At 42.9% G+C, this 11,078-nt stretch overlaps 1 protein-coding gene across 1 annotated transcript in view; it reads left to right on the top strand.

Annotated features, from left to right (window-relative positions):
- Nucleotides 1-408: 408 nt before the first annotated feature.
- The window catches only part of GPAT2 (glycerol-3-phosphate acyltransferase 2, mitochondrial), a 49,555-nt gene continuing 38,885 nt past the window's right edge, over nucleotides 409-11,078 (top strand). The window contains exons 1-7 of the mRNA XM_072402850.1: nucleotides 409-519; nucleotides 636-711; nucleotides 5,808-5,921; nucleotides 6,007-6,080; nucleotides 8,815-8,925; nucleotides 9,640-9,798; nucleotides 10,911-11,031. Of these exons, the coding sequence (XP_072258951.1) occupies nucleotides 667-711; nucleotides 5,808-5,921; nucleotides 6,007-6,080; nucleotides 8,815-8,925; nucleotides 9,640-9,798; nucleotides 10,911-11,031 (624 nt within the window). The 5' untranslated portion in view covers nucleotides 409-519; nucleotides 636-666. The remainder of the gene's footprint in view (nucleotides 520-635; nucleotides 712-5,807; nucleotides 5,922-6,006; nucleotides 6,081-8,814; nucleotides 8,926-9,639; nucleotides 9,799-10,910; nucleotides 11,032-11,078) is intronic.

Raw genomic sequence — 11,078 nt, 5'->3', positions numbered from 1 at the left:
AATTCATGGCAGCCCTGGCCAGGCCCCTTGGAATACATGGCAGCCCTGACTGTAGCCCTTGCTCCCATGGCAGCCCTGGATGGGCCCCTTCCCTCATGGCAGCCTTGACCAGGGCCCTTGCTCTCTTGACCGGGCCCCTTGCTTTTCTGATGATCCTGGCTGGGCAATACCCCCCAGGTTCCCTTTTGCTCTGGCACAGCCCTGCCCTCCTGACTGGGCCTGATGTCCTGACTTAGTGACTCTGGCTGGGCCTGCTTCTGGCTTTGCTATCTTGAGCTCTGGGTTTCGTTCTCCTATGTTCTGCTGACTATGACAGGGTTTCCTCCCCCGGTTGCTTTACCAGGACCCTTTTCCCCGGATCCCCACTCACCCGTCGCCGTGGTAACCTGTGCGTAAAATCTACGCGCTGCGCGCTCTAGCCCCGCCCAGGCCGTCCTGCGCTTCTCGCTGCGGACGTCACGTGACTCATCACGTCCCGGATACTTACCGAAGAATAATCTCCGTGCAGTGCTGCCCGCGGTAAGTGTGCGAACACAGACACTACACCGGAGCTCAATCTATGGCAATATCAGATAGGACGGGGCATTATAACTATTAAAATGAAGTCTATTCCGGTCTGTGTGTTTGTTTTCCAGAATCGGCCTTGTTTGTCACGTGATCACCAGGATGGAATCCGACTTACCTCAGGAGCCCGCCATTTCCTGGAGGCCTGTGAGTGCTGACATGGAAGGGCCACCATGGTAACATGTTGGGTGACTGACTTCTGGGGGCCCCAAGGCTCAGTCAGTTTGCTGGGGACCCCCAAACCTTCTGACCCGGTGAAGTCATAACATTAATGAGCTTGCTACAATGGCAGCTGTCAAGGGGGGAGGGTATACAGTGTTGAACCCTGATTTTTTTTAATAAAAATAAAGTTGTAGGTGGGTGGCAACCTCTCTATTGTGACCCAAATCAACCACCCTAAAAGAGCAGGGTGGTTACAGATAAGTGGCGGGTGGTGCGCCCAGCTAAAAGGGGCCGGGGAGAACACTGGTATAGTAGGCATCAAGTGAACAGTCATTTCTTAAACAGAAACTAAACTAAGTGCCTAAAAAAAAAATAATCCGCCTACCTTCAATCCCGCAGGGCAGTCCTTCCATCCGGAGGTGTCTTGCATCGGGTCCCACGTTGTCCCAGCATCCGTTCCCGAGCCGGCACTCAGGACGCTTGCTATCTTCTCTCGAGGTCTTCTTCCTACGTCACCACATCTCGCGCCTAGATTAAAAAACAAAACTTGCCGATCTCATTGCGCATGCTTGAGATCGGCAAATGTTTCTCTTTGCGCGAAAAGGCTCCTTCTGCGCATGCCCGAGATACTTCGCATGCACAGAAGGAGCCTTTTCGCGCAAAGAGAAACCACCATCTTCTCCTCTTCTTCCTGGTTCTTCTACCTACGTCACCTGACTCAGGCGCGAGATTGGGTGACGTGTGTTGTAAAAAAAATGTTTTCACGAAAAAGCTCTTTCTGTGCATGCCCAAGATGCTCAGGCATGCGCAGAAGGAGTACCCAAGAGCCTCCCGGGATGTGTTACGTAGGTATCCCGGGAGGCTTTGCGCTCCTATTCATTCTCAATCGCCTAGGCGACGGTGCTGCACCTTTTTTTTTTTTTTTGGGTGTTGCATTTTAAAAAAACAACAGAATTTTTACTTAAGGAGGAACTAAAGTAAAAACTGCCCAAAAAATACTTACCTTCAATCCCACAGGGCAGTCTGATCTATCGGGGTGTCTTGCTTCGGGTCCCGGCGTCGTCTTGGCATCTGTTTCAGAGCCGGCACTCTGGATGCTGCCATCTTCTCCTCTATTTCCGGTTTCTTCGTCCTACATCGGGTGACGTAGGATGGAAAAAAAACTTGACGATCTCAAATGCATGTGCATTTTTCTCTTTGCATGAAAAGACTCCTTCTGCACATGCCCAAGATGCTCGGTAACCAGGAGCCCTCTTGATTGGCTAGGCGATCAAGAATAAGAAGGGCGGTGCTGCACTTTAAAAAACAAACAGAATTTTTACTTAACATAAAAGGGTTGTCTACCCTTTTATGTAAAGTGAAATTTTTGAGTTTAGATATGCTTTAAAGCAGAAATAAATCAAAAAAAAAAAAACACTTTAATCCTGCAGATCCATCAGGATTGCATCGTTTGGGTTACACATAGGCCCGGTATCCGCAGAGGAAGAGCCGGGCGTTGACATCATCTTCTCTCTTTTTGCAGTTTTTTCTTCCTACGTCACCAATCTCGTACTGTGCAGGTGTGATATCAGGTGAAGTAGATGGGGAAAAAAACTGCCAAACTCACTGTACATACGAGAGATCAGCAATTTTTTTCTTCTATTAAAGAAATGGCTCCTTTTGCGCATGTCCGAAGCAAGAGCCTCACGGGGTGCGTGACATAGGTATCCCTGGAGGCTTTGTGCTCCATTCTGTCCGCCACAGGGAGGTGCTGCACCCTTCTTTTTCTTTTTTTAACAAAAGGTGTTGCATAAAAAAAATAACATTTTTTCCTTTACATATATCTAACTTTTTATGTAAAGTGAAAATGTTCAGTTAAGGTCCGCTTTAAAGTAATGTGTTTAGGGCAGGAAAAATAGACCAAGTTTACAGATCTGAGGGACAGATTTGCTGGATGAAAGGTCAGATCATACCTCCAATATGGCCGGTCTTGTGGGGTGTTCCTCATATGCCATGGTTAGTACCCAACAAAAAGTGGCCAAAAAAATAGTGTTGGGGTTTTATATCGCGTAAAGGTCCCCAACCTTTTGGAGCTCACAGACAACTAATCTCACAGACTCCGGACTGTGTATGTGCGGGGAGCCATGTGTCACTGAAAGGGTAAAAAACTTCCCCCTGGGTGGTGTCATGATGCTAGAACCCGCCCACTCTCCCATCTCAGGTCTGAGCCGGTGTGCGATATGAGAGTTGGTGGGTTTTGTTCAGAGACCACCCCACCTGAGCTTGCGATCTGTACGGCAGACATGGTCCGCGCCTCTGGCCGGGGGGAGTGCAACCACTGACAGGTGAACCAGGGGTTGGGGATCCCTGACATACCGTATTTTTTGCCGTATAAGACGCACTTTTTCTTCCCCAAAACTGGGGGGGAAAAGTTAGTGCGTCCTATACAACAAATGTGTTATAAAATAATTAAAATAATATACTCACCCGATACCTGATCCTGCGTGTGTCTCTGGCTGCATGCAGCGTCTGTCTCTTCTCTTCTCTGCCAGCATCCTGTCTGTAAAGCAGAGCGAAAGAAGCCGGCACAGCGCCACCTGCTGTTCCCTGTCCTAACTGCCGTACAGTGGAAAAAAAGCACAGAGTGATCAGAAGGGAAATTTGAATGACACAGAGTGATCAGAAGGGAATTTTGAATAACACAGAGTGATCAGAAGGGAATTTTGAATAACACAGAGTGATCAGAAAGGGAATTTGAATGGCACACGAGTGATCAGAAGGGGAATACCGGTATGAATGGCACATGAGTGATCAGAAGGGGAATAATCTTTCAGAATCTTTTTTTTCTAGATTTTCCTCCTTTAAAATTGGGTGCGTCTTATATTCCGGAGCGTCTTATACGGCGAAAAATATGGCCAGCATGTCATTTACCTGGTGAAGAAATGGCAGCAGGATCTTTCCATGGAAAGACAGGTGGAGGGTGTGTGACTTGAAGAATCTGCTGTCAATGTCCTGGTGCCCGATACCACAAGACACCTTCAGAAATTTTATGGAGTTCATTCCTGAATGGATCCCACAGAATCAGAACATTTCCAGATTTGCTTGTGCTGAGGATGTTCCTGTTCATAAACCTACCATAAAAGTACAAGGAAGGACAGCTGGCGAACCAGTTGCAGTTTTGGTGCTCAAGGCTCATTGATAGGGGTGGGAACAGACACTAGTCCATCTGATCAGTCCCTCTGAAAAAATGTAACGCTGGTTCTTAGAGAGGCATCAGAATACACCGTGCATTGCAGCTTGCTGTGTATTGGGCTGCGTAGTTGAAGCTCAGCCCATGCTGATCTTTTTTCAGTCCTGGAAGTGACTACATTGTACTAATGAGCATCAGAACTGGATCATTAAGTATTGGAAAAAGTTGGCCTGGTCTGATGAATCATGTTTTCTTTTAGATTATATGGATGGCCAGGTGTGTCATGTACCTCAAGAAGAATCGACAGCTGGATGCACTAAAGGAAAAAGGCTGGCAGGTGGAGGTAGTGTGACCTAAGGAGCTGCTTGAAAACTCTCATGGGGCACCTTATGACAATTCTAATTTTTTTCTCCTTCAAAATTCTTTCCATTCACAATGAAGCACAGATGCCATTTTGTTTTCCACTGCTGGAAGGTGTGGAGCAGATCAGTTTCTATTGTTTTTTCATCCATTCACACAAAATGTGTTCCTTTATTCACCAATTTCAATTTGGGAAAAAGAAAAAAGTACCAAGGTGCCAAATCTGGTAAATATGGAGGATGTTCCAGCGTGTGCTGAAGGAGCATTTACCTGATGAAGAATGAAACCATTTTCTCACATTTCTGCCGTCTTTTCCTGACACTCTCAGCTTTGTCTTCCTTATAATAATGTTTCGTCACTGTTGTGCCTTCTGGAAGCCATTCTGACAAAACGACGCCCTTCATGTCACAAAACACAATGAGCATTGCTGTGACTTTTTTGATTCTTGGTGATGAAGGTGTTTGCAGTGACTGTGGTTTTGTTTCAGGATCATACTGGAAGATCCGGGTTTCCTCACAAGTAATGACTTTATGAAAAAGGTTCGACTCCACCTCATATTGCTGCGGAATGTCTGCACAAATTTCCTTGCGCCTCTTTTTTTTTCTCTGGAGTGAAATTTCAATAAAGACCTCAAATTAACACCTTTCTCATCTTTTATACTTATCATGATTTCAGGACATGAGGAAAAACGCAACGGCATTAAACAGTGACTGACAAACTAAGCACAGAGAGTGCCGACGTTTGTCTTGCATGTTTGGAGAAGTTTATGATTGAGAATGATTATTCATGGCAAAAGATCAGAATCATCTCACTGCTTTGTGATAGAGATAGACACACAATCTTCCTATTTCATAGACAGACCTCGTGTTTATGAACACTGAATGTATTTGAAAATACTTCTTATATAACTGTCTGAAAGCTTCCCACAGTCTGTTGCACATCAGATATTTGACAGAGAGTGGGAGATTATGTACAAGTTACTGTTGTTCTATAGGTACATAGGAGGTGGAAACACGGGGATTATTTTACCAGTAAATAGGTGACAAAGAAATCTTTAGGCTACATACGCAGGTCAGATGATTCTCGTCCTATAATTGCCTCTGGGCTGATATCGGATGAGAATCTGGTGTGTGTACAGCGCTCGCTGTTCGTCCTATCCACAAACGAGGAGCGATCATAAAGTGAAGGGAATAGAGCGCAGCAGGATGCCGCTCCGTCGTTCTGCCTCTCCATAGAGCAGAATGGTACTGTACGTACAGAGCTCGTTCATGCAATGTTAAGTCTTTTGTCATTGGAAAGGATCGTGAAAGATTATTTCCAATGTTAATTATTGCACGTGTGTACCCAGCCTTAGATTTATAGTAGTGTACAGTGGTGTCACCTCCTCTTCTCCCACAGCATAGCATCAAATCCTTTGGTAAAACAGGTTTACATATTTATATTTTCAATGTGTATTTGGCTGTTGAGAAAAGTCTTTCTTTTCTTCAAGTATATGTGATTTTGGTTAGAATGTTCCTATTTGCCCGACAACTTATATGTTGTTACGTTTCAGAGCAAAATAACGTCTCTCGGCTTTGGCATGAAGATAGAAGTGATTTCTCCATTCCAGGGCCTTTTTCGCCCCTTAGTAGGCCGGCCTTGTCAGTCTTGTACTCCCAAAAGTATGGTGAGTGCCAACTTTTGAATCTGCCTGTTCTGCAGTAATCTTCTGTAGTGTGATTTACTATATGGATCCTTTCTTTTCTCTACAGGAAAACTTTTTCTATAAGAGGCTCGCAAGGCTTGGATTCTGCAATGCTATCCATATAACAGAGGAGAATACACGGTACTGCACAAAGCAAATGACATTGCCAGTTTACATTAAAATCACATATTCCTAGACTATAGGACATATTCTCATTTACAACATGGTGAAAAGTACAAGCTACTCTTTGGTATTTATAAAGTCTATGTGTTAGTCTTAAAGTGGAACTAAACTAGAAATAAAAGGAATTGGGATATTGGATTGGCCAGTTTATACACAAATTAAAAATACAATCCTTTATATATATATATATATATGATAATAAAACATATGCCCTGCTATAGGACTGTTTGATTTAAAAAAAACATCAAAATAGACATCCAATTCCAGATGTATTTCAGTAATGATGTATTAATGTACTGTTGCACCCCAAACCTTTATGTCCATTGCATGTGCATATATAGACAAACTGACTGCCATTCATATATATAGACCATATTATCTGAAGCTATGGACAGCATGGTGGCTCAGAGATTAGCACTCTGACCTTTGTAGTGCTGGGTCCCAGGTTTGAATTTCAGCCAGGTCACTATGTCGAATTTGCAGGTTCTCCCTATGTTTGTGGGGGTTTTCTCCCGGTACTCTGGTTTCCTCCCATGTTCCAAAAACATGCAGTTAGGTTAATTGACTCCCTCCCAAAGCTGACCTTAAACTTTATTAATGACATATGACTAGGGTAGGGACATTAGATTGTCAGTTCCTTTAAGGGACAGCTATTGAGAGGACTATGAACTTGTACAGCGCTGCATAATATGTTGGCGCTATATAGATACTTTATAATAATAATAATGCATAGGCTTTTCTCTGACATATGTAGTTGTGTTAGGGTTGGAGCCTGAATTGTCCTGACGCGTTTCGCAGTGTGCTAGTCGCTGCTTTATTAGAAGTGTACAGGTACATTTAATGAGTGATGTATTGTTAGGACTTGAGGTTGAGGGTTTAACTAGTCAACTAGTAAAACTGAAAATCATGGGCACTGAGCATGAACGTGTGCTATGATGTTAAACATGAACAGCTCAATCACAAAAAAGATCCTAACGGCGTTCATATAAGAGTGGTTAAAAATACATGATGGTGGATAGTTCTTGCTAGAAAAAGGGAGAGGGAGAGAGAAAGATATAGTATCATAAATATATGTGATGAGGTATAATACTCTGCAGGGATATATGATGATGGTCTTCCTCATCCTTTTCGGCTTGCTCCTACTTTCTGCACATTTAAAAGAGCCCTCAAAACCCAACGCTTCACCCTCACCCGTCTTCTTCTGTCTCCTAAACCCTCACTACTTCCCACCATTCCATATCTCCCCTCCTATTGTGTGATACTTCCCCCACCTCCTAGATTGTAAGCTCTTCTGGGCAGGGTCCTCTCCTCCTGTGTCACTGCCTGTATGTGTCTGTCATTTGCAAACCCTATTTAATGTAAAAGAAATGTCCCTTGCTGTGGGTCTCCCCTTTCCTGCCAGGTTTAAATGCTCCTCCTGTGTGACAGTTTACCCTGACAGCCAGTCTGTGCTGCGCTGCAAACAACACTGGCGTCCCTTACATTGTAGCACTAAGTGTCCTGCATTATGCAGTGAATATGCCTACAGTCCTAAATATCTGAATTTTTGAGATTCAGGCCAGTGAATATTGCAGAAAGAGAAAAAGGCAAAAACTGCTCTTATCTGCCTGTTAGCCGTTCAGCTTCCACATTTAGCTGAGCTTCACTTGTGCAAGCTCAGTGTTGGTTTCCAGGAAAACCCCGAACTCCCAGCTTACCTTGTGCCTTGGCGGGAGTTTTGTCATTACAGCTCAGCAAATCAAGATGACCGAAGATCGTCCTGGGAGGGGAAGATGACAGCGCTCTGCAATGGAATGGGGATAGGTCACAGGTTTAGTTCCACTTTAAGGTTCTTTAGAATTACTAGCCATGTATAAAGATTTTGTGGAAGCTCACAATTTGCTTTGTTCTGTCTGTATTCCTGAAGCTTACCTAAACTCAACATTTTCACTTTACATAAAAGGGTAGACAACCCTATGAAAAAGTTCATAGCGGCGATCAAGACTGAATAAGAGCACAGAGTCTCCGGGGATACCTACGTCACACATTCTGGGAGGCTCTGGGTGCTCTTGCGCATGCCTGAGACCTGGGCATTCGTAGAAGGGGCATTTTTTTCACTAAAGGGCAAGGAGATGCCAATCTCATGCATGCGCAGTGAGATCAGCTGTCTTTTTTTTTTTTTACTGCGGCCTACGTGACCCGAACTCACACTGTTTAGGTGACGTAGCTAGAAGACAAGAAAAAGACAGAAAAAAAGACTGATGTTGGGGCCCTTCCTCCAAGCCAAGATGAAGAAGAATTCTAGTACCACGTGGGACTGGATCGAGGGAAGGACCAGTGCCATCGAGGGATTTGCGAGATTAAAGGTAAGTGTGATTTTTTTTTTTCATTTACAGTTTAGTTCTGCTTTAATTGACAAACCTTAAACATGTAGAATTTTTTTTTTGTGCAGAGTGTTAGCAAAATGATCTGTTTGCCCCATCTTTGATTTGGTCTCAAGAAAGAGACAACTTTCAATAGGAGAGAATAGTAACGCATGTAAAACGCATTGCACTGCATAACAAAATACACGGGGTGCTGCTAAGCTCAGGTGTTCAATAGATATTGTTTCTAGAGAAGTTGCAACATCTTGTGCCATTCTGTTATTGAAATGATCAGATATTGGCTTCCAGGGCATCTACACTGACACTTGTCACTTTTTCCTGATGCGTAGATATCGTGGCTGGCTAGTCAGAAGACTGTGTTGTATCATCTATACATGGCAGCGACCAGTGGACCAGGATGTCTGTTCTGAGTTGATGGAAAGGATCTACAATCATCCCGAGTAGTGTTCTCTCTTTTTTTTGTCTTTTAAATACTTTTTTTGTTGAGCATTTTTTTATATTATTACATTTTTTTAATGATTATTAATATTTTTGTTTTTTACTTTTATGTCGCTCCCCTGGGCTTTATATTCTTGCAATACACCAACAGTCTAGTGGTCATTCTGGACGTATTGTTCCTGAGTGAACATGCACATTCCACAGGCCAGATACATTTCAATGAGTTTCACCTTCTAGTGGGGCTTAATCGGAGTCTGTCTGGCTCGTGGGATGTCCATGATGAACTTATGGAGGGCAATTTACAATCATGGCATGTAATTGGATTACACACATTTGGATTGCAATAATGACATTGGTGTTACACTGTGTCATGCTCTACACCAGTGTTTCTCCAGAGGTTGCTGGGGGCTCCTTGAGTATTAAGCAATTGGTGACTCTCAGGTCAGTTTAGGTGACACCAGTTATTTTTTTGGCTTTCTGTAAGGATGACATTTTTCCCACTGGCCAGCAATTTAAGAGGAATTCTTCCCACTGACCACCATGATAATGTACTGTAGGCTGTGGATTAATAATAGTGATAATAATAGTAATTAATACAGGGGGGGCCCTGAAGACCTTAAAGCACCATGGTGATTTATGATAATAATTATGACTGATTATGGTTTTTTTTTAATATAAAATATTATTATAACCCATGTTGAATCTTTTTTTAACAGTGTCCAGTCTGCAGTAAAAGAAGAATATAACAAAAGTGACATAGGAGAAAATGTAAAAGCTTTGGACTCTGCTAATACTCCAAAGTGCAGCAGTGGTCAGGTAGAAGTGCGGAAGATTCTGGGACACATTCAGCAAGCCTTGTCTCCATTTTTTATTAGGTAATTGATAACCTTTTGTTTTCAATGGGTTTTTATTATTCTTTTTACCATTTGGAAAATTTAATCCTCGGACACCATAATCCATAAAACTTACATAAAAGGGGGGGGGGGATTAAACACAAAAATGGAATCAAATATAACAAGGTTTATGGGGTTAAAGTACAGAGAGCACATCATCTTGAGCTTGAAACATTAACAATAATCACCATAAATTCGATAAAGTCGACAGGGACAAATAAGTCAGAGAATGTTGGAGCCAGGGTTCCCACACTTTAGCAAACTTATTGTGCGTACCATTCACCGAGCTTGACAATTTTTCATTTAGCGTCCACCCTGGGTAAGACCTTGTGATAGGGGACAAGCTGTTGCTTCCGATGTTTAGCTATGGTCTGCTTGGCTGCCAAAAGGACAAAAGAGCACAAATTAAATTGACTATTTGTTAAAGTTGGAGGCATGAAATGAAGTAATGCCTTTCCAAGGATCCCTGGATAAAGGTGACTGGGTCAGTGTGCTCATCAATTTAAAAATCCTGCCCCAGAAACAAATTATGAGCGGGCTTTACCACCACACATGAGCCTGCGTGCCCATTTCCCCACAGCCTCTGAAACATAAACCTGAGGTAATTGATAAGCTTTTAAAGAAGAACCCAAATAAAGTGTCAGAAAATAATATAGAGGCTTCCATTGCTGACCTTCAACTGATCCTTAGTATAATGCAAGTTCCCTGGCTTGCAAAAAGAGCTGTAAATGTGCAAATTCAGTATCTGCATACATATCCTATCAACATACAAATGGATGGAAATCTTGTGTGAAGAAATGTATATTCTGGTTTTATCAATAGTTAGAAACTAAAAGGACTGTGGCCTCCTATTTAAATAAATGCAGGAGCCATGCATTTGTAAATCCATCTGCATTAATGGTTTTCTCTTCATTGATCCTTCTAGTGAAGTTTACCTCATACAATTTCTTGTGCTGAGGTGTCAACACTGCTGCACTGCTCCTGAATTTAGATCCTGATTTTAGCTGTTCTTATGTATTTCATGCCTAGGAAATGTTACACTTTAGTATAAAAAGATATTTTCCTGTGTTATACACTAGATTTCTTTTTCTTAGGCTTGTGCGTTGGATACTTTTGAAGGTGCTGCAACGCTTGTATCTGAACCTCCAGCTTAATTGCGGACAAGTGGCCACACTTCGAGAAGTCTCTTCTGCGGTGAGCAGACCCCTCTTGTATGACTTTGTACATTTGTGAAGCAGCCATGTAACAGGTGTACAAGGTTT

Source organism: Pyxicephalus adspersus, chromosome 2 (genome assembly GCF_032062135.1).
Source record: "Pyxicephalus adspersus chromosome 2, UCB_Pads_2.0, whole genome shotgun sequence".
NCBI lineage: Eukaryota > Metazoa > Chordata > Amphibia > Anura > Pyxicephalidae > Pyxicephalus > Pyxicephalus adspersus.
Note: the sequence above shows the minus strand (reverse complement) of the source record. Positions and strands in the feature narration are given on the sequence as shown.